Source organism: Aulostomus chinensis, chromosome 14 (assembly GCF_037954235.1).
Source record: "Aulostomus chinensis isolate RoL2024-O1b breed Wild chromosome 14, RoL_Achi_v1.0, whole genome shotgun sequence".
Taxonomy (NCBI): Eukaryota; Metazoa; Chordata; class Actinopteri; order Syngnathiformes; family Aulostomidae; genus Aulostomus; species Aulostomus chinensis.
In genome coordinates, this window is record NC_141333.1 from 18084551 (window position 1) to 18106793 (window position 22243).

Below are 22243 nucleotides of genomic sequence, written 5' to 3' on the forward strand. Positions count from 1 at the left end.
GTTCTGTTCACCCTGTACACATCGGACTTCAAGTACAACTCAGAGTCGTGCCACATGTAGAAGTTTTTGGATGACACTGCGATCGTGACGCGTATCATGGATGGTCGGGAGGAGGAGTACATGCACCTCATCCATGACTTTGTCACCTGGTGTCAGTCGAACCACCCGCACATCAATGCCTCCAAGACCAAGGAGATGATGGTCGACTTCAGGAGGCCCAGGCCCAAGTGGAGTTCACCAGGACCTACAAATACCTGGGATAGTACCTGGACAATAGGTTGGACTGGTCACCAAAAACAGACTTCCTGTACAGGAAGGGGCAGAGCCGACTGTACTTTCTAAGGAAGCTCCGTTCCTTTAACATCTGCATCTGCAGATGTTCTACCAGACAGTTGTACCCAGTGCCCTCTTCTACGGTGTGGTGTGCTGGGGAGGAAACATCAAGAAGAGGGATTCCACTGGTATGGAAGACTGGCTCCGTAGTTGGTTCAGAACTGAACTCCCTGACATCTGTGGCAGAACGGAGAACTCTGACGAAATTCTTGTCCATCCAGGACAACCCCATCACCCTCTGCCCAGTACCATCTGCAGGCAAAGGAGCTCCTTCAGTGACAGGCTGTTGTCACCGTCGTCCCACACCAACAGGCTGAGGAAGTCATTTCTCCCTCGGGCCATTCGGCTCTTCAACTGCTCACTCTGAGAAGCCCGGACTGAACTGAACTGTACCCCCCCCCCCCCCCGATATAATATATCCCACCCGTGTGCAATCCACTTACATCTGCATTTTTCCTCTACTGCTTCCATTTGGACTGTTCATTATATCCATTTTACCATTGCTCTATTATACACTTGTTTATAGATTTATTTATTATTATTTAGTTAAAGTATTACCACAGTATTTCTGGCAACCTGTCCAGGGTGTACCCCGCCTCTCGCCCGTTGACGCTGGGATAGGCTCCAGCCCCCCCGCGACCCTTAATGTGTAGGAATAAGCGGAAGATGACGATGGACGATGGATGGATTACCACAGTATTTGTTGAATGTGCGCTGTGTTTTATTGGTGCTGCCTCTGGTACTGAATTTCCCTCTGGGATCAATAAAGTAAGTAAGTAAGTAAGTCAGTAAGTCTGTATGTATGTATGTATGTATGTATGTATGTATGTATATATGTATGTATGTATGTATGTATGCATGCATGTATGTATGTATGTATCTAGTTCACTGATGGAAAGATGGTCTTTTCATACTTCTGGCCTGTCCCTACAATAGAACTGCGCATATCATTTTGAAAATGATGCAATTTGGTGCCATTTCATTTAATAAAATTACAACAACCACAATCCACTGGGCTGTTTTTTTGGTTTCCAGGATGACTCCCTGGCTGCTGTAATATTGCAATGTTAGTATTATCAAAACACTGGTTTTATTGCACTTACACCACATTCAGACATCTGTTTCACTCGGCTTTCTTGTTTGTTTTGGACAGTAAGGAGCACGAGCTGATTTTAGAGAGCATGCAAGTGTAATGTGTAGTTCAAAAAAACAACTTGAAAGTTTACCAGACAATGCTTAAGCAGGAAAATGAGCAAGGAACTAGGAGTGAACTTACTGAAAACCATTGATCCAAGATAATGCATTTGGGTTTCCAGTTCATAGTAAATCTGTCAGCCCATTTTTACCATCCCTGAAAAGATAATCTTAGGATGGTTTTGCCTGTTTCCCCAACATTTTATTAATTGACATAATCCACTTGATAAAAATACTGCTGCTTCCCTTACATAGATGAAACAATCTCACCTAACACTCATCCTGGCATCACTTCCATGATAATCTGACTTTGATATCCTGTCTATAGTAATAAAATACTGGATTGTACATTGTGGATCCCAGGGTGAAGTATACTCATACAAAAATGCAAAAACAGACAGACAATGAGCGCCTTTGCACCTATACAACCACGTCCCTCTGACCTTCAATTAGATGGAGGGAATGTCAAGCACTGATTAAGGAATGTAAGTTTCTCCTTCCCTTTCCACTGAAGTAGTAGGGTGTTGAGATTCCAAAAGGTCTGGGAACAGACACTCAGTGTGATTCACATAACATTGGATGAAATACGATCAGGTTCGTGAACTGGCGAAGCTGTGTTTTTGGGGGAATTTTTCTTGAAATTGGCAATGCAATAATATAGCTCAGTCTTAATTACAAACTCAACTAAGCTGTCAGACAGAGGAAGACCATAGATCAAACATCCCAATGAGCTCATTTACACCAAAGCACTTTTCCTGAATTATCGAATGGCAGCTGGCAGGAGAGCAGACTTTTTACACCAAAACTAGCATGTACATAATGTTTTTCAAAGTGTGGGTAAACCCCCATTACAATAGACGATTTATTCCTTTCACACTGCCAGTAGAAAAGCTTGAGTTATTGTGATATTGTGTTGCGCACTGTATGTCACTGTCAAGATGCCTTGTGATGAATATGCATTTTTGGAACTAATTTCAGGGTTGTGCTCACTCTAGCAGTTAGTTAGAATGCATCGTTAACATAACTGTTCTGTGTTGTGTGTGGACTGTATAAATGCAAGTTGTAACCACAGTCTTTCTGCTAGTTTAATGGCACCATGCTGGGCAGTTGCCAGATGTGTTTACTCCAGTAGTTGGGCCAGGCATTGTGCTGAGTGACATTTTTCCTTTAATCACAGTCAGAGTTAGGCTTAACTGTGAGTCATTTGACCTGGCCAATGTGAAGGGTATTATTTCTAGATTATTTAAAGTTTCCCCACTGACCTCTATTAGGAAACAAATAGCTGAATAAACTTGTGGTAATAATTCACAGCATTCTTGTCATTGTGGTTCCATTAAACAAGTTTAAGCACATTGTTCCCATATCAACGACATAATACATTACTAACACATGTCTCAAAATGTCTACAACATCTGCCGGCAGCAACTAAATAATGAGGAGTAAAATAAGTTATCAATGCCAAAACTATTCATTCTGTAGCAACAAGAGAACAAGTAAAAAAAAAAAAAAAAAGGCAACAGTATTAAATAACATTTTGGAGGTGAAAATGTGTACATTGGTATTGTTCCCAGTACTGGTGTACTTTCTCACACAGAGCAGTCCATTATTCTCTTTCCATGCCCAAGCGAAACCTCATGGTCTCGTGGACATTCTGGGGTTCATCTAAAGCCCTGTTTCTGTGCTCGTGTTCACATCCAACAAGGCGCTCATGAGGATTTTCAATAGCTGTATAAACACAAACAGTCAATCTTACCTGCAGTATCCAGTGCCATTGCTAAAAGTCACACAGGTAGCGTTGTTAACACATGGCGCTTTGTCATCCACACACTGCAGAGCTGCAAAAGAAGAGAGGCAGCTCAGAGAGTGGATAAGCAGAAGCAGTTCATCTACACCAGATTTGGGTGAAATCTTGGCAATATTCCAATGTAACTTTTTTTGATAATACTGACATTGATTACATTATTTTTATAGATCATTAAAACATTATAAGGAATTTAAAATTTGTCAACACACACAAGCCATTTTTATTGTTATAGCGTAAAAACAGTGACAGCAGTACCTTCATTTGCATATTGTACAAATTTCTCCCAAATCTTGTCATTTATCCCCTCAAAAAGAAAGTCTGGTTTAATGGTTCACCATGTCTTCTTGTTGGTATTTGACATACAGACACACTATGGTAATGATAGCGATAGTGATATCTGGGAAATAAAACAATAGCAACATATAACAGCAACAAACCCTTCATTAAAAGCAATACGAAAATGTAATACCAAACAGTCACAAAGTTTCACTGGAATGAATTCAATGAAAGCTGGCATGGAAGGGACTAAAGATTTGCAACAAGCTCACCAAACCCTATTTATCCTCCTCCCTGTCTTATAAGCAGTAACGATGGGCACAATTAATAAATGATCGCTCACAATTTTTTTCAACCGCCTGAAATTTCATTGATTAGTGGAGGCTGTGTTGTGAAAAAAAAATGTCACTATGTTGGAATAATGAGACATACCATGAGGAGGCAATATTTAACTAGTTTTAGCAGACGGGGAGACACAGAAAAACTGCTTAATAGTAACTGCTGCTGCAAGTGTAAACACGAAGAGGTCCAGGCAAAGTTTGTTGTGGTATTATTTCAACTGGAACTACAGTGAAGCTCATTGTAAACTTAAAAACAAGACAACATAATGTGCTCTTATAATACATTATTAAACAACCTAAAAGATACATTTTAATCACATTAAAAAGTTTGCACTCAACAAAAACTTGCCAAAAAATGGTTGTCGAACCATCACACTGCAAACGTGCATCACTTCTAATGGTATGCTAGCATGTGACTGACAATTGCTGCTTGTCAACAGGCGTGAGTCATGAATCACTGAAGACAGAGAAGTTTGTGTTTATGTCCATTGGGCAATAAGCAGGCAAACAGCACAAACAAAACAAAAATGCAATCATATATTTTCATGATGTTTAGATCTTATCAAAACTGGACAATGATTCTCAGTTAACATTTAACAAACCCTACTGCTCTAAAAAGATAGGCTCACAGGGGGCCAACGGTGGGTCAGCTTCAGAGCGTACAGTCCATTTTCACTGTATTTTTGTTAAAGCTAAAACTTGGCAACAACGTTGCACTTGGCTACAAGGGACAAAGAATATGAATTTTGTTGCTTTCATCCCTCATGAAATGAATGTTCCAAGGACACTGATCTCAGTTTATTCCTTACAGTATGTCAACTTTCCCAAGGTAGAAATACTTGAGGGGGGGGGGGGGGTGTCTTTCTGACTTTCTTCTAGTCAAACAATTGAAATGTGGAGTAAGAAAATGAGGGCATACAGCAGTGATGGGGACAGGTCATCTCAACAGTATGAGTGGTTTTGTTTTTTTAAGTATAACTATAATAGGGATTTAACATTTCTTTTCTCCTTATAATATTTAATAGGTTATTAAAATGATCAATTCCAATGGATTATCACCCAAGTCTAATGATGTTGATGATATCCTACTACATGACTGGTCTAAAAAAAATTAATGTGCATCAAAGATTCTCACAAGCTCAGATGAATTAGATTTCCATTTCATTGCTGAATACCCCATTTAAACTAAAAACTGGACTTCCCCCCCTCTAAAAAACTGGTGAGTGGTGATAGGAACCCAACACTGAGAGGAAATATATGCAATCTTTAGAGTTCCCCTCCATCCTTGCAGTGAGATAATACATAGGGCTAGCAACAATGCTAAAGCAGTCTGAAATCAGCCAGTGGTCACAGGGCAACTAGTTGGGCTGGCAGACAGAGATGAGCCTTGACGAAGACAAAGACCAACTCTCTCTCCACCAATGAAACACTCATGGTCAGACACATCAGCCATTGTGTGGGCTTCAAGCTGCCAAGGACACATGTCTCAAGTAGTCTTCACTGACACCATGCCAGCGACAAAAAAAAATGTATTGTTGGCAGTCTTTATTTATCAATGTCATACGGTAGCAAAAGAAAGGAGTCAATCCCAAATGTGTAAGATTGAATATGATTATGACAGCTATAAATCATCAGAAATGTTTGTACAAATGTTGTTATGTTAACATTTTTGTTTCATAGTGTCACATGTTGAAAATGGTTATGTGATTTATCCCCACTCAGTAGAACAGAGCTCTTTTTACAACACTGAGGGTAGGTCAGCTGATTTCAAAGAAATGTCTGCACAAACAGTCATTGCATTACAGGAAGTGCTCTCAGCGCTAAAGTGTTACTTCCTGCACCTGCAATTAATAAGTGTCACTTAAGACTGAAAGTCTCTTTCAACTATCAACCTGTCTTGTTATGATTTTACAAAATTACATGTTGAATATCTGTGGGCATATTTGCGAGTGCCTTGTATTCCAGGTCCGCTCTCTGAACTGGTTTGGACAGAAGCCGAGTGACAAATGCCTGAGAGCAACGGAGGCCAACATAGTCCATTAGACATGGGGATACCCATACATAAACCACTGTGAAATTCCTAATCCTACCACACACACACACACACACACACACACACACACACACACACACACACACACACACACATGCATGCATGCATATGCGTGCGTACACACACACACACACACACACACACACACACACACACGTATAGACATGCACTAACAAGTCTGATTTGAGCCCACAAGAAATACTGTTATTTTGGTAGTGTAGTGACAGACATTTTGTTGGGAGCCTTGCTGCATGTCAAGTAAAGAGAATCATGAAACAAAACAATACAACCCTTGGAACGAAAAATTTGCACAAATATGGTTTAGGCCTACCACACTAAGTCAAACTATATGTCACGCATGTTTAATCCCCTTTAAATGACATATGAACAGATTACTACATTTTATTATTGTACGGAAGATCCGAGCAATACAGCTCAGGGTGGGGCAGGATACTAGCCTTCTAGCAGAGAGCAGACATGTGCAAAATCAACAAAAATTTGTGGGGGCGGAGGAGCTGAGACGACATATGCATTAGGCAACAAAAATGGAGGCAGCAGACCAGAAAAGGCTGTTCTCATCTCACTCACACACACACACACCCTTGTCCTTATATCTCTGAGAACTTTCATCAACGTAATACATTCCCTTGCCCCTCACCCTAAACCTAACAATCTCAACTGACTGCCTGACCCTAACCTTGACCCTAAACCTAACCAGAACCTAATTCTAACCTTGACCCTAAAACCAAGTCTTGACCTTCAAATGGCCCTTTGAAGATGTGAAGACCAGCTAAAATGTCCTCACTCTGTCGGTTAAATATGTACCGTAAATTCCAGACGATAGAGCGCACCGTTTTGTAAGCCGCAGATGCTTATTTTAGGGAAAAAATCAACTTTGTACACATATAAGCCGCACCGGTAAATAAGCCACGGTGCACGGTGGAAACACCTCGGCCGCCCGTTCTCTGCGTGTTGACCCAGTCTTCCAGAGCGTTTTCAAGTTCGGGCCATCTGCTATTATGACCTCTGAAAGCTTTTGTCGTCTTTTTGCATTGGGTCAGTTCGTCATGTTGCCGCCTCCAGCGTCTCACCATCAATTCGTTTATGCCAAACTTAATGTGCTGCAGCTCTATTTCCATCTTTAACCGCCAGATTGATTGCCTTTAACTTGAAAGCTGCATCATAAGCATTCCTTCTTCTGCTCTCCATCTTGAGGGTGAGTACAAATGACTGAAAATATCGTGTGATGCTCTTTTTACACTGCACCGCGGCATGGACTGGACGCTCCAAGTACAGTACTTAGAGAAATTACCATAACATTTAGCTAGGAATTTCCCTAAGTACGGTACTTGGAGCTGCCATCAGGAACAATAGGGAATTACTGCCCGCTGCCGCTGCCCGCCACACCCCAGGGTGAAGGTAAAATCCTCATATAAGACGCACCTGAGTATAAGCCGCGGGGCATGGAGCGTTGAAAAAAAGTCGCGGCTTATAGTCCAGAATTTATGGTATTCTAGTCCTCAATATGTAGCAAGTACAAGAACACACACACACACACACACACACACACACACACACACACACACGTGCGTGCAGACAAACACGCTTGCTTCCGTAGCTTTGAATATTTTACATGACTTAGGTGATGATGAATATTAAAGATGCTTCTTTTGTCTTTGACTTGAGTGCCCCATGTGGTTCAGGTCACCAGTTCCCTGACGAAGGATTTGACAATGACTTGACAGCAATCACTTGAAGTAAAAGAACAAAAACATCATCACATTGAAATGAGAAACTGGCTTTTTACACATTTTTCTATCTAAAAACATTATCAGGAGAATTCATCAAGGATTAAATACTTTACAAGACCCGACTCACTAATTCAAAAGTGAAACAATTCAGAGATTGTGTACAGACATGTCAACTTTGCAACAGTGAACATGACACCATGATACCTTAGCATGAACTCCAACAATTATGCCATAGTTAGACAAAAGAGTTGAAACAGACCGCTTCTTGACAAGCTTGTCAGACAGGTGAGAGGTGCTGAACAAGAAGAAAACTCACTGTATTAAAAAGTTGACAGGAAGTTGTGATTTAACTGTTCCTTTTAGTAGCCCAGCAGAGTTAGCTCGTCTCCACTCGCTTGTTCAACTTTGCCCTTAACTTGCTCATTCAATCCCTCGTCTTCTACCGCATGAATTTGGAACATTATGGTCAAATGCTCCATAGCAGAAACATGATCCACGCTGATAGTTAGTGGAGGTTTTTTGCCCACTGTGAAAGGAAGCGGTGGAAAGGTACACAAAAACACCACCCCTCCACTATTTAGTACATCTGTTTTCAGGTCAAAACATAAAATTATTTGTCTTTTTCTTAGGCACCATAATTATTCTGACCCATCTAGGGTTCTGTCTCCCTTTTTTCAGCATGGACAGACCAAAACACAGTTGTTTGATCAGCTCCTCAGTGCCCAGTGTACAAAACATTGCTCACCCATCAAGGGCAGGAACCCTGTATTAGTGCCTGAAAATGTTAGGTATGCTTGTAAGAAAACACTAAATTGTGACACATCAATACATAACAAGTAAGTTAAATCTGCAAGATATAAATTAGCTTAGATGGCAGTTGGTGCATGTGAGAGGCAATAGGGTGAAGAACCATATAGTCAGCTATGAGTTTCTGTCTACAGATGCAGGACTACTATTCACTATGCTGCCTCCAGCAACAAGCAGCGGTAAAAACTTTCTCCACAATAATTTATTTTCCTTTCATATGCACATTTTCAAAAATCTTTAAAAAAAAAAAAAAAAACTGATCTTGATGTCATGGTGCTCACTTAGGTCCCATGGAATGAATACTGCTCAGTTTACATCCCAGTTTTAATCCTTTGTCCTAGTGTTAATTATCCTCTTGACAGATCCAAAATATATTTTATATATATATATATATATATATATGTCTGGGCGAGAGGTGGCGTACACCTTGGTCGGGTCGACAGTCCATCGCAGGGCCAGCAGGAGCAATTAGGGGCTCAGTATCTTGCTCAAGGATACTTCGATGAAGGATACTTGGATACTTTGATTGTCTTTGTGGTAGTATCTGAAAGGGAAAGACCTGATTTGTCCACATACAATTCTACGCACGCTGTGCTCCACTGTGTGTACAAATCATGCAGCTCTCTTTGCTTTAATGTGTGCTTATTTGCAGAGACTGTAAAATTCTGTTAACACATCATACGCTGAATATTATAGGGATTTTTGCAGGTTCTGTTAAGTCAAATTTCTTGCTAATGTGACACAACAGGGTTGATCACACACAAATTAGTTTTCCTGAGTGTGAGAGCAAGAGAGACACCTTTGTGTGATTGGATTGCGATTGGATAGTCCTTGACCACATATATTTAAACCGGATATTATGATGCATCTCCAGTGTCCACATTGAGATGTAGATGCAATCATATTCTGGCTCAACTATCCCATCCTCTTCATCTACCAAGGAATGTCTGCAGAAGCATTTCCAATGGCAGGCTACACTGTCACATCCTCCTCTGGGTGGCGCATCAATTAGAAAAATGTGCTAGCCGTCTTTGAAGTTGTGCTGTCATAGGGACCGCAGCTGGCTTTCAAAGTGGAGGAGGAAGCCAACTTCGACAACGAGAATAATGAAATATCAATGAGGGCAAAGGAGAACATGGTCTTATATGGCTGCTTTTATTTTAGCTGTGCTCAGGAACACTTTTGTCCATGGGACAATCTGGATGTTGGAACAAGACTGGTGGAAAAGGATAGTCACAGGTATCTTTACTGATGAAGATTGGTGGCAAACCTACATATGCACCATTAAACTTTCAATCGATAAGTATGAGTTGCATCCACCACCATAGTGTTGGCCCATGAGGTTTTTGTTTATTTTTTCTTATTTTCAAGCCTCATTTTGAAAAGAATCTAAAAGTAGGGTAGAAAAATGCAGGGAAAAAGGACCAAAATAGCAGAGATGTCTGATGTGTAACCACGATGTTGCCAGTTGTGTTTTAAGAGGGCTCCCTTATTTGTGAAATGAAGTGCTAAAAATCTCACGTGTTTTTCTGTGACTTATCAGTAAAATAATACACTGAGTCTGACGGGTGCATACTGTTAGTTGTGCTCAGCTGAAATTACACTGGCCCCTCTCTCAGCACTCGCCACTGCTTTGTCACAGCGCCACAGCGAGTCCCTGGAGAGATTCACCAATGTCATGAGGAGAAAAAAAGAATGAGACAGATTGGCTGTCAAAGAGGTCAGAAGAGAAGGGGTGAGAAAGGGTGAATGAACAAGTTTGAAAGCTGGAGGGCTTTGAGCTTATAGTTGAGGATTGAGATGGGGAAGTAATTATGAAACTACAGACAAAGCCTGCACACGAATGGGTGTCTCTGAGCCCTGGCACACAACCATACAGCAGAGAGCAGGAAGTTGTTCACACTGACTGAGGAAGTAACCCCATTTCCTGGAATTGCTGTACAAGCCTCTATATCCAGCAGGCCAAACAGTTGTCATGGTAACTTGCAATAAAATATCCTCAGCTCAGCATGGAAGGGGGGAGATGAGGCTCAAACTAAACACCATTACCCTGAGGGAAGCTTTATAGGCCCACACAAACAGCAAAAGACACAAACAGCCCCTTAAAAGTGTAATTTTACAAGGTCAAGTTCAGTTTTAAGGTGCTGACAGAAAACAGCAAAACCATGTGATCGCATGAGATTTCTTCAGTTGATTTATTGGATTTTGTGCGAGTTCTAGGGATTAATTCAACCTTATGAGCTATATGAAGCCAAATCCTTTTTCCTTTTTTTAACCTGCTGCATTTCGGTACACACTGCCAAACATTCAAACACTGCAACCTATTCCTGACCCTTCTCAAAAAGTGACCCACCAAATAGCAATAGAGACAACAGATGAAATCAGACAAAGAAAAAGAAGGGGAGAATGTTAGTGATTATCCAGCTGATCTCCAGACTGAGGGTACTGAGCAGGACTGAACTGCTCTGGAACACAGGACAAGCTCTGCTGGCTTGGTGACTGACACAGACAGACAGACAGACAGACAGACAGAGAGAGAGAGAGAGAGAGAGAGAGAGAGAGAGAGATCATGAGTGTATATGTAAATATGTTTTTTTCTTTTTTAGGGAGAAAAACCCAGACAGAAATGAGAACAGACTAGACACATTAAGGGACTTTCCCATTCTCATTCCTGTCCAAACTTTCTTTTTCTCCTTGAAAAAAAGGGGGGTGCCTTTTTTCTGTTACATTCTCCCTCTGTTGATTTTCTAATTGTGTGTAGTATCTTTGCCCCTTTTCAATTACTGAAATCTACCAAAATTGTCTACATAAATTATACAATATGTAAATGATATACATACTGTGATTCAATAAAATACGTGCAAAACACAGCTAAAAATATTTTTATACTGTAGCATTTAGTATTTCAGCCCACAGTTGCATATTGAAGAATTGATTATTCTCCCCTCTTGTCAGACATTGTCTTTTTATTATGTATTATTTATGTCTCAATACAACTAAGAGTAAACTGGCAAAATGAAAATCAGTTGTTTAGAGCAGAGGGTGACTAGTTTTCTCTGGTACTTTTTGGCATACTGGACCTAATCAAGGTGGTTCTGGTGAATACCGATTCATGTAAAATCAGAAGGTGCCAAATTTTTGGTGCCTGATAAAATTGGACTGACCATAAGAGAATGGGATGAAACAGAGTATGGGAGACTTTCCAATTAATCTTGAACACCACAAGCCTGTGAGAACATCATTAAGTCATGTCCTGCAGCTCTGGAACATACAGTAATAATGACAAGTTGAAAGCGGTCAAAGTGTTGCTGCACTTTCCAGAATTGAAGGAGGCCATGCTCACTGTGCATCTAATATTGGGCAACACCTAAAAGCCAATGACTGTATCGTTTTTGATTGCCTAAAAACCAGCGTAAGTCTCCTGCGGTGATGTTAGCTAGTAGTACTAGCAGAATTCCAGCTGCGAGCACGATCAGTTGCACATTCCCTGCAGCAAGAGTCAGGGATGACGATACTCCTGACAATGACAGTGACATGGCATGAACTTTGCAATGTGACGTTGCAGGTAATTAATTACGTTGATTTATATATATATATTATATTATATTATATATAAATATATATATATATATATATATATATATATATATATATATATATATATATATATATATATATATATGTATATATATGAAAAGTTGTGCAGAGATGTTGATAGGTTTTCAATATAGTGAGTCCCCATGACCCACAGGTGGTGATTTGAGTGGGTCCCTGGGAAATTCAATGGGTCCCCATTTAAAAAATGTATTTCTTTCTATTTCTTATATTCTTCTATTGCTTAAATTGTAGTGTTAAACTCTCTCAATGGTGGTATGGTAAGATATGGCTATAATTAACAGGTATGTTCAAAATGTTTTTTTCGCCATTCAAAGTATTTTTTTTTTTTATTGCCACACATATTTTTCAGATTCAGATTCAGATTCAGATAACTTTATTTATCCCCGAGGGGCAATTAAAGATCACAACTCAAAGCCTGATACAACTATCACAAGCCGTCACAATTATTACAGATTGAAAGTAATAATGGTACACTTCAGAAATTTAACAACAGCACATATACATTTGCTGTGTATGTACGCTAAACTTGAGCAGTCCGTTGACCCAATGGAGGCAAGTGAGAGTGAGGCGTCGCAGCAAGAGCCGCGCCAACCAAGCCCGGGCGGGGCAGGCTGCAGCCAACAGGCGCTGCCACCTCAAGGGAGGTGCAGAGGGCAGAGGCGGGGGTCAGGAACACACGGGGGAGGGGGGGGAGTGCGACTGCTCTCGCCGAGTCCCAACCCAAAAAAATTTCGTTAGAGCACATCCCCTAGACGTTCAACCATCGAGTGAACACAGCATATAACAGGTGAAACGTGACTTTATTTACTACTAAGAAGTTTGTATCTTTAATTGTTGAAATGAAATCTGCGGTAGTTGTTGTTGTAGCTGCTAAACTAGCATGTCGCGATACTGTACTAAAGGGGATCATGTCTGCGCTGAGTTAATAGGCAAAGGGTTGAAACAGCGCTCGTCAGGTCCACTGACGGCAAGGATTCTTTTGCTACTTACTGTGATTTTAAACACATGTTGTTGTTCACAATGTATGGTTTTTCATGGGAAAAATGAGGTGTGTCCCTGGGACGCGCGGGTGGTGAATTTACTGCGTCTTTTCATATTTTAATGCGTCAGGGACGCAGGATGCGTACCTAACAACATCACTGATTGTGTTCTTGTTTTTAGCTGACATTCACTTGGTGTTTTACAGTACAAATAATGTTAGCATTATTATTATCATCAGTCTGTCATGAGTCCATTACATTAATGAGCTTTGACTGACAGCAATAACAGTCACTTTCTTCAACCTGGCTCAGGAGGCTAAAACGGCTCAGATGTGAACTGAATTCAACCCTACCCCCACATGGGTCATCACCTATTGGTCGTGAACCCTACATTTAACAAAACCCTATTTTGAGTTTTATTTTGATGCAGACTTGTTAATAAGCAAGAATTTTGCTCAAGCTTTAAGTGACAGCTGAGCTCTGATGATTTTTTTTCATATAAATAGAGCATTAATTAATGCAGGCCGTGATAAGGCTGTCAAAGCCAACAAACCAAGCCAAAACAAACACTGATAATAAAGGATTGCTGCTTCTATTTTTAAGGCAAAATCACTTCTTTAGAACAAACTTGAAGGCAACTGACCCAGAATCAGGCCTGACAAGGCAGACATGCACATTTTTCTACAGCTTTTTTTTGTATAAAGCATACTATGTGTATTTTCAGAAGAAAAAACAAAAACAGAGAGCCCCCAAAAAAATGTATACATAAGAACACTGTTAAGAGTACTGGATGATGTGAAGCATTGAAACCTGATCTACTAATGAAATGACAGTCACATTCAACTGCCCTGATTTGGACAGATAAGACTTCCCTCATCCGCCTCTCCTCTAGAATTGCTCTTAAATACATAAATCTATAGAAATACATAAAAGTTATTACAACTGGTAGGTTGTCAAATCTGTGTCCCACCTAAATTGACTCAGCACAGTTCAAGGTATAGTATAGTATATTGTCAAGTCTGTCTTTTAACTGGATAATGTTCCACCCAAAATTGATCCAGCCCAGTTCATAGCATAGTATATCTGTCAACTTTCAAAATAAAACACCACATGCAGGCTATCTGTCAACAGACCTGAAAAGGACACAATATACACACATACTCACATTAATCAAGAGACAATGACCAAATACACTGAACCGTGCGTGTTGACAAAAGTGCTGGACAGCATGTGTTAAGAACACCGAGCAGCCGTGCCTGGTGGAAAGTGGGAGTTGTGTGGAAGTTCTTCACTGTGGGTAAGGACGACATAAAGCTCACAATTTTTAAAACATTTAGGGCCAAAATATTCCATGGAGGAGCCCCAACAAAAATATCCCGAACAAATAACCTAATCAGTTTCTTAAAACTCAATCATCTCATTGAACTTGCCCATTTTTGGGAGGCTAACAAAGTGGAAAGCGGCTGAAGGTAAAAGGCAGAGCACAGAGACAAGAACTAGCTTGCAGACTCTCCTGTCCTTCAATGGCTGCATTCAGCTGCATTTGCTCCATAAATAAAATATATGTTTTACACAGCTGAATACACAATTTTATTTGTTCCTCTTTCCAGAAGGAGGGTACTTTATTTATATACTATTTTTAAGAGTTGTTAACTTAATATAACTTCTAGTAACTTAGAACAATTAGGGGGAAACTTTAAGAGTAATCTTTTTTTAATTATGGGGAAAAAAAATTCCATTAAAGAAAACATTTTGTTTTTTATATTCTGTCAAGTTTCGCTCTCAGACAGAAAATGGGAATCTGCCGAAATCGGTATTGACAGGTCCCACAGGAACATCGAAATCTGTGACGAACATGCAATGGGTGCATCTCTATTTACTTCCACATGGAGTATAAGCTGTAAAGGCATATGAGCTCTAAATCCTAAACAAAGCATAGGGCTACATCAATGCTTTGACCCATTTCTATACAGGATTTACTTTCTAAGCTTTTCTGTGAAGTTTCCTTCCTTCTCATACCTTATGTGCCTTGCTTGGTACAGTACATTACTCTGTGCACTCTGAATGCCTGTCTCCAGGATTTCGGGCCTGTTTGGCGAAGGAATGCAGGCTGCAGTAATTCCCTGTTAATTTGCTAACCTGTTCAACAGTGCACACCCAACTCTCTGTAATCCCCTGACATTCAAAGTCACAAACACAACCCCCTATGGTAAAAGTGAATTTGGTTCATGCAGTGCACACAACTAGCTTCATTTACTTTTCAACTGGCATTTTACTTAATGCAGGAGTATTAAAGACACCAAGCACAAACTGGTCAAGCAGGGGCTGGTGCTGAATTAGCACTATGAAGCAAAATAAAGATCGATAACTTAAGACTTTAACCATATCAGCAACAGGTCAGCTTCAAAATGTCAATTTAGACATGCCCTTATCGATCAGCTGCTGATCATAATCAGACAATTTTCATTAAAAATATTTGACAGATGTCTGCGGCTGAGTGCAGTCCTGCTTCCCAACTTGTTCACAGGGCCAGCGCATGACAGGCATCCAAATGTAAACATGTCAGTCATATGCAAGCATGGTGAGTTAGTTAAACCTGCAGCGGATATAAATAAAACAGTAACGGGCCACTTTCCTACATGCTGCTATTACTACAGCTGACAGTGACAAGGATTGCAACAAGCCAAAGATGCAATGCTCAAGTGCTGATTTGACATAATTTTTTTTAGTCTGTTAATAATTGTATAAATTAATTTACATAAATTAACACGTCATTAATGTGGCAGTAAACATGTTACTCTACAGAAAAAAATAAAACTTACAGATTATCTGTATTGTGCCAAAAAAAAAGGTCATCAGGGCATTGCAACCTTATTTATATCCTATAAACTGTGTGTGTGATGTGCCTTTAATCTGGAGCAGTTTGGAGGCACCTAGAAAATGTATATAAAAACACAGACTTTAGTTATCTAAGGCCCAGTCCTACAAATTTCAACTTCTTTCTCAAACATCTCTTCCCTTTATTTACTACTCTCTCCCATACACATATACATACATACATATATGTATATACAGACTTACACACACATACATACATATACAGACTTACACACACATACATACATATATATGTATATACAGAGACTTACACACATATATGTATAGACATTTATATATACATATACATATATGTACATATATATGAGACATGCACATTCACACTGAGGTGAAAGTGAACAGCATCTTCTTGACCTTGCAGAGAAAAGAGGACAAAAAAGAAGCCAAAGGGAAAGCTAATCCTTGGTAAAGTGTCATAAGGAGGATGTCTTCAGCCACATTAATAATAAAACCACAAGGCAGTGGGTAGAGCTGGGGGGTCAATAAATAACGCATTGTTGTGGTAGCTCAATAAATATCTTTGTCTTTGGAGCACACTGCTGAAGCATGGTGCAAATAAATCACATTTCACACCAGGCTCAAGCTTGAGTCAGATTCAAGTAAACCATGGGCAGCACAATTGCTGGTCTTTGTCAGTTAGTATCCACAATGCAATACATACACACACGCAAATAGATACACACACGCATGTCAGCTGGCAGCTGTTTGCACTGGGCAAATATATGCAACCATCTACATGCCCACATAATGGAGGGACAACACTGTCGTGTGCCCCAAAGATGCCACCGATAAAGGGAGAGGGGTGATACACTGGCAAAGAAAGATCCTATTACATTTTTGGAGCAGATCTGAAATCCAAAGCCGATCCCAGGAAAATAAAATCATTACAAGGTTTTGAAATATTTTTCATGAACCTCTCTGAAAACTTTCTTGAATAAGGTTTATTGGGTTACTGGCCTTAACAGTGGTCTCCACTCTTAATGTCTTCCGTTCAATCAGATAAACGAACTGCAGGAACTTGCTGAATTACAATGTACCTTTTACTATGTTGTTACTAGTTATGGAGGGATTACAATTTTTTAATAAAGATGAGGAGAAAAAGGCTGCATGTTACCATCTGTTTACCACACACAGGCCTGGTCAGAAATTAACTTTTCAATTCACCACCCAAGAGGGCTGGCAGCTGGCTAACATTGACATATCACAAGAGGAGGTATTGTGTTGTAGTGCTTATAGTTTGACCAACTACTCTTAAAAGAGTACGTTCTACTTGTAAATTAGTACATTTTTTGTGCTGGTCTGCTTTGATGACAAAGTATCAAATAGAGCACAGAGGGTGTTGAGACTTGAGGAGAAGAACAAATCAGCAGGTAATGGGACAGGAAATACAACATTAAAAACAATTAAGGTCTTTTACGATGATGGATGGCAACTGTCATGTTAAGAACTGAAGATGCAAAACCACTGCTTTGTTAAAAAGGTTTCTACCAGCAAACCAGCGACTGTCAGGCTTTTATCATGTAGCAGCTAGTTGGAGTGCAGCTGTATTTGGTGCCACAGAACAAACAGTTACATTGTATAATACCTTAATAACTACCAGTTGGTATAAACTGGTCCGTGCAGCAACATGAAGACAAAGTATCATATTTTTTGAGCAAATTCTTTTCAGGTGACAGCTTCTTGTTGCAGCATAGGTCTACCTCAGGTCTCCCAATATGTTATCAAAGAACGCGACACAGTATGCTACAAGTATCTGAAATTCACTGTTTCTCTGCACATATCACAATCATTTTGCTAAGTGGGCCAAAGCATGGTGCCACTCAAAACAATATAAAAGTTCAATGTGTGTGTTCACTTTTTGTGTGTGTGAGAGAAAGAGGGAGAGAAAGAGAGAGGGAGGGTGGAATGTCAAACACCAACAACATTCCAGTGCTTCTCCTTGCACTGCCTGCAGCACCTCTGCATTGTCTTTTCATCTTTTGTGAAACCTCTTTACTACAAGTCACCTAATGTCCAGGAGAAATAATAGTAAATACCAAAAGAGGCCTTTTTTGGTCAGCTAGGTTCTTAAAGCAGGCACTAACACAACTATAGGAAAAAGAAGGCATCAGAATATCAAAAGAAAAGATGGGGTATGATAGGTAACACAGGTTCATTAAAACCTTCAGTGACAGTATGATCCAAGTCTGCATCAAACATTCTCAATACTTGGAATAATCATACATGGGGAATATATATGGAAAGCACTGATGAGAGGAGGGGGCGGCATGGCTCAGAGGTGGCGTGGCTGTCTAGCAACCGAAGGGTTGCTGGTTCAATTCTCACTTCCCCCTGTGACCATGTCCTTGAGCAAGATACTGAACCCTTCATTGTTCCTGATATGGCCCTGCGACAGACTGGCGACCCATCCAGGGTGAACCCCACCCCTCGCCTAATGTCAGCTGAGATAGACTCCAGCCCCCTGACCCTTAATGGATAAGCAGCATAGATGGATGGATGGATGAATGGGAGGATGGACAATGAGGGGAGATTGAGTATAAGGCCATCCATCCTCCTTTTAAGATGGGAAATAAGGCATAAAAATGTGTATCTCTGTAAAACACAGGGGTTAAGTAGTGCTAATGCACCTTTGTATTTACACCATAGTTAAATGCTAAACTGAGAAACATTATTTCATTTTCTACATTTCAGCATACACTGCGACTATCAAAGTATTTTAAATAACTCTGCTAACAAAACATGCTGATGGGAAAAGAACTCATACGTGTTTGTGAATTCCTAATTTTCTGAACTCATGTAATTTGCCCACTAGAAGGAAAAATGCAGCACATTTGTGTTACAAGTCATTTAATATGGTGGCCTTGAGTGAGCGGAGTTTTACTATTTGTTCATGGAAGTGTCCCTGAATGATCTTTGGAAAACAGAGTCCCATCAAGTGCCTAATTTGAGAGATTTTGTTTCACATTATAACTAGTTAATTTCTATGGCATGACTAATCTACCTGTTTGATGGTAAGTGAAGCACTTCCTAAACAACAAGAATTTCACATTTCAGGGCATGTACAGTGAGTACATTTGCCTGACTTTGGACCACAAGGCCTTTTGAGTCAAAAAACGTATTGACTAAAATCATATTTCTAGATATTTGCTCCAGTAGGCTCCATCTTTAATTCTTCATCGGTGTCAGCTCCTCTAATTCAGCAGGGCAGCCTAAAAGTGTCCATTTTGAATTTCTCTCGACGTTCAACATCTGGGCAGCGGTGGAGTTCAGACTGAACACAGATGTAGGTCAGAAAACAAGCGAACCACACTATTCTTTATTCAAAACAAAGGTATAAGTTAGCTTTAAATTTAGAGACTCCAGTGGGGGTTGCTTTTTAAAAAAAAAAAAACAACTTTACAGTCCAAACGACTTAAAGAATTATTTAACATTAGCAGAAATACAAAATATCCCAAATTAACTTTAGAAGTTGCAGTTGAGGATGAGAAGCGCAGTGATACACTGAACTCAAAAGGGATGTTGGCTTAAATTGAAAAAAGAAACATAAAGTTAGCTTTTTTAGGGTCTGTTGTGTCTTTTCTCGCTTAAAAGATGCAAAAGCAGAACAATCACGCCTGAAATGTTAGCTATGTTAACCTTCGGGTTTCTGAAAGTTTCTGTTTTTACTATTATAGAAGTTACTTCTTCAGCGTATTTTACCTGTCTAGTAAAATCAAAAGTGTGCAAGGGGTTTGTACGTGTGTGTGTGTGTGTGTGTGTGTGTGTGTAGTGATGCTATGTAAGACCCGCGGATAGAGGCAACAAACGTGATCAAGAGAAGATTAAAGATAAAAAAAATGGCACTTCGTCAAATTGATACTCACCCAGAGATAAATGTATGAAGCAGAGGACCAGCACTAGAGGTTTTCCCGCGGAGAAACCGGGTATTTGCTCCATATTTTCTGTAAAATCCACATAAGGTCGCCAGCCCAAATTTGAGCTGTCTCCCGGGACGGTTAGTTCTCAAAAACGATCTCGTTGGATACGGTTCGCACACAATTAAGGCGAAAAGACGACTTGTAGAACTATATTAGAACATCTTGACTCGTTTTTTAAATGTGACCCGACTCTTCTGAAGGTAAAAATTCACTTAAGTTTAACTCCAATTAGTTACACGCCGCACTCACAAAGTCTTCTACCTCTCTACCTCAGCAGTCACTGAAGTCACTGAGCGAAGACGCATATCCTTCCGCTGGGGTCAGGGTGGATCTATTGTCAAGCTAAAACGATGATCTAAAAAACGTGTTAAACCGTTGTTTCTACCGTATGGTTGTTTAGGATTGTTTTGGAGACTTTACACAACACGAGACATCGTTAATCAAACATAGGATATGAGTAAAAGTTAACTCAAAGTTTTCCTCCTCTATGTCGCCGCAGCGGAGGAATTTTTTTCTCATTTTTCTACTTCTCGGAGCCTGTATGACTCAAAATTAACCCGTTCAATGATTTCTCTCGTTTCTCTTCTGTTACTACACGGTTTTCCCCAAATATCTGTTAACGCCCACGGTTAACTAATTTTGCGTCTCAAACAACTTTAATGCCAGGTTGAGCTGGTTGGGTTTTTACTAGTAGGCAGAGGACTTTTGAAGAGCGTTGGTAGATTCAAAGTGGCAAAAGAAAAGCTTATTTATCATCATTTTGTTCCTAAAATAATTAGAACATTTCGTGTTTCTGTCTTTATTTGTTGTTTTTTTTTGTAAATGCACAGAATAACTATGATTTTGGTATGGAATCCCATGTAATTAAAGTAAAGATTAAGTAAAGACATCAGTTACTCCCAATGTCAGGCATGTAAGTGTGCAGCATTAACACCAACCCAAATTAAAGGTTGTTTTGAGGAATGTTTAGGATTGAAAATATTTAATTTAAAGTTAGTGGTCAGAATACAGGTTGTAATGAAACATGTAATAAAACACCAAGTTTTCCCAGTTCTGATCCGAACAAGCCAAAAGGTCTGTTGGGTTATTTTATGCCATTTTCCAGACAGTTGACTCACTTACTTAAATTAGGAAAACAATAGAAATCTAATATCTAAGCACAGGAGAACACACACACACACACACACACACACACACACACACACACACACACACACACACACACACACACACAAATAACTATGTACACTGTCAGTGATCCCAAACTAATTATCCCTTATCAGTCAATCCAGGTGTAAATCACAGGCTCATGACAATAACAAGACCATGTCTCATCCTAGCGATTGTTTGTCTTTACACCCTGTTAGAGAAACATTGCGGAGCCCCCTGCTGCTGTGACCGGCCCTCTGTCCTCTATTCAACCCTGTTGAAAGGCCTAGAACCAGAGGGAGCAAATTGATCTCCTCAGGGGTCTGTATTGACAATGCTTTTGTTGCCGTGGCCAATGTCAAGCTCTAGTTCTCCATGCGTGGTTGGGTGTCAGGTGCTGGCGGGACAACAAAAAGTGTTCAAGCATTTGGTCAGTTGATAAACCACATCTTGCATTTGCTTATTCTTCTTATCTTTCACCAAAACACACAAATCTACTGCCCTGAACGCATCGCTTTCTGAGTAAACCCTGCATTTTTATTTAATTATTCCTTGTCACAAGATTCAATTCAGATTTTCTCCTGTGATACACTTTGATAAATTCCATATTTCACAGGGGTGAAAGCCAGTATCATGATATAAATCACTCCAGAGGATCACATTGTCTGCACTGAAGCACTGTTTTCCTAATGATGTCACTCCAGATGTGGGCTTAGGGAACGATGGGGTGAGACTGGGTGTGGCTCTGCCTCGTGAGCAGAAAACTCTGATTAGTTCCTCCTCGCCTTTGCACTGATGAAAGGCTTTCTATCACAGAGGCTTGACATAGCTTCGCAGAAGAAAAAATAAAGCATTTGAAAAACAAAGCTTTGGATAAGCTCAGTTTCACTCATACTTTTACTCCCTTTGAACAGTGTTTGTATTAAAAGCATCACCAACCCAGGTTCAAGTCTCAGTCTGAGAGGACAGGAACTCCATAGTTTGGATAATTACTAAGTGCATTCCAACTCACATTAAATATCTGTTGTATTTGCACTCAAGACATCCAAACACACCAAAACACATTTAAATCAGTGGGTCTGAATGTCACTCTTAGAACACTTTGGATCCAATGCATAACTT

General features: G+C 40.0%; 1 protein-coding gene across 1 annotated transcript in view; it reads right to left on the bottom strand.

Moving 5' to 3' along the window:
* notch2 (notch receptor 2) overlaps positions 1-20266 on the bottom strand; it is a 53247-nt gene extending 32981 nt beyond the window's left edge. Inside the window, exons 1-2 of the mRNA XM_086223767.1 lie at positions 19919-20266; positions 3281-3362 (exon numbers count right to left, since the gene is read on the bottom strand). Of these exons, the coding sequence (XP_086079893.1) occupies positions 3281-3362; positions 19919-19991 (155 nt within the window). The 5' untranslated portion in view covers positions 19992-20266. The remainder of the gene's footprint in view (positions 1-3280; positions 3363-19918) is intronic.
* Positions 20267-22243: the final 1977 nt, after the last annotated feature.